At 42.4% G+C, this 1,201-nt stretch overlaps 1 protein-coding gene across 1 annotated transcript in view; it reads left to right on the top strand.

Moving 5' to 3' along the window:
• The window catches only part of LOC104738042 (serine/threonine-protein kinase RUNKEL-like), a 6,339-nt gene that overhangs the window by 1,651 nt on the left and 3,487 nt on the right, over positions 1-1,201 (top strand). The window contains exon 9 of the mRNA XM_010458280.2: positions 4-1,182. Coding sequence (XP_010456582.1) covers positions 4-1,182 — 1,179 coding nt within the window. The remainder of the gene's footprint in view (positions 1-3; positions 1,183-1,201) is intronic.

Below are 1,201 nucleotides of genomic sequence, written 5' to 3'. Positions count from 1 at the left end.
AAGCACAATGAGAACTCCATTCAAGGTTCAAAAGGCCATGAGACGCCAGTAAAGGGAACGCCTGGTCGTTCTAAAGCTCAAAAGCTTCCTAGTAAAGCAACTGAGGAAAAGCATGGAGCTCGTCCTGGTGCTAACAGACAGGTGAATATTTTAAGATTGTCAAGGATAGCAAAGGCAAATCTCCAAAAGGAAAATGAGAAGGAAAACTACAGGAGACCCTTACCTAATAGCAACGAGAATTGTGCTGAAGTGAAGATTGAGAACACTGATATGGAACTTGATTTTGATGAAAACAATGAAGATGAGGGACCTGATGAATCAGAAGGAACCGAGAACACCTCTTGTGCACAAAATGAAAGAGTTATCAACCAAAATGAGAGTCACAGAAGACCAGGAGTTATAAGCAGTAATGTGCCTGATGAGAACTCGTCTGCAAATGAAACACTAACCTCAGTTGAAGCAAGAGATTGCCATGAAGAGCAGTCTGAGCCAATGGACGTGTCAGCTGCGCCACCTAGTGCTAGTCCTCAGCTTAAAAGTCACCGAGGAAGAGAAGTTTCTGGAGTTGGTGTTAATCATGACTCATCTAAAACACCTACTAGCCTCACTGACGTCCTTTGGCATTTATCTGATCTTTCTGTTAGGCCTGTCATGCCCAGCAGAAAATCTGACAAAGAAGCAGTGCCTTCTCTCTCATTCGAAACACCACAGCCTTCTGATTTTAGTAAGATGGGAAAGCAAGAATTAGAACCGCTTAACAATAAGATCATAACGGTTCTAAGTGGAAGCAGTTCTGGCCTGTCAGAGAAACAGAATTTGATCAGATACCTCGAAACATTGAGTAGCAATGCTGATGCAGCCAACATCCTGACCAACGGACCAATAATGCTTGTGCTTGTTAAAGTTTTGAGATTATCCAAGACCCCAGCGTTTCGTGTACAAATTGCTTCACTAATTGGTTTGTTAATTCGGCATTCTACCTCAATCGAAGATGACTTGGCAAATTCTGGTATTTTAGACTCTCTTACTAACGGCCTCAGAGACAAGCATGAAAAAGTGAGAAGGTTCTCTATGGCAGCTCTAGGTGAATTGCTATTCTACATATCAACTCAAAATGAGCATAAGGATTTCAAACCACCAGAATCCCCTTCAAAAGAAATCCGGTCTGCATCGGGTTGGCAGGTCAGCATCTCTGAATTAT

This window comes from Camelina sativa, chromosome 13 (assembly GCF_000633955.1).
Source record: "Camelina sativa cultivar DH55 chromosome 13, Cs, whole genome shotgun sequence".
NCBI classification, from domain to species: Eukaryota; Viridiplantae; Streptophyta; class Magnoliopsida; order Brassicales; family Brassicaceae; genus Camelina; species Camelina sativa.
Note: the sequence above shows the minus strand (reverse complement) of the source record. Positions and strands in the feature narration are given on the sequence as shown.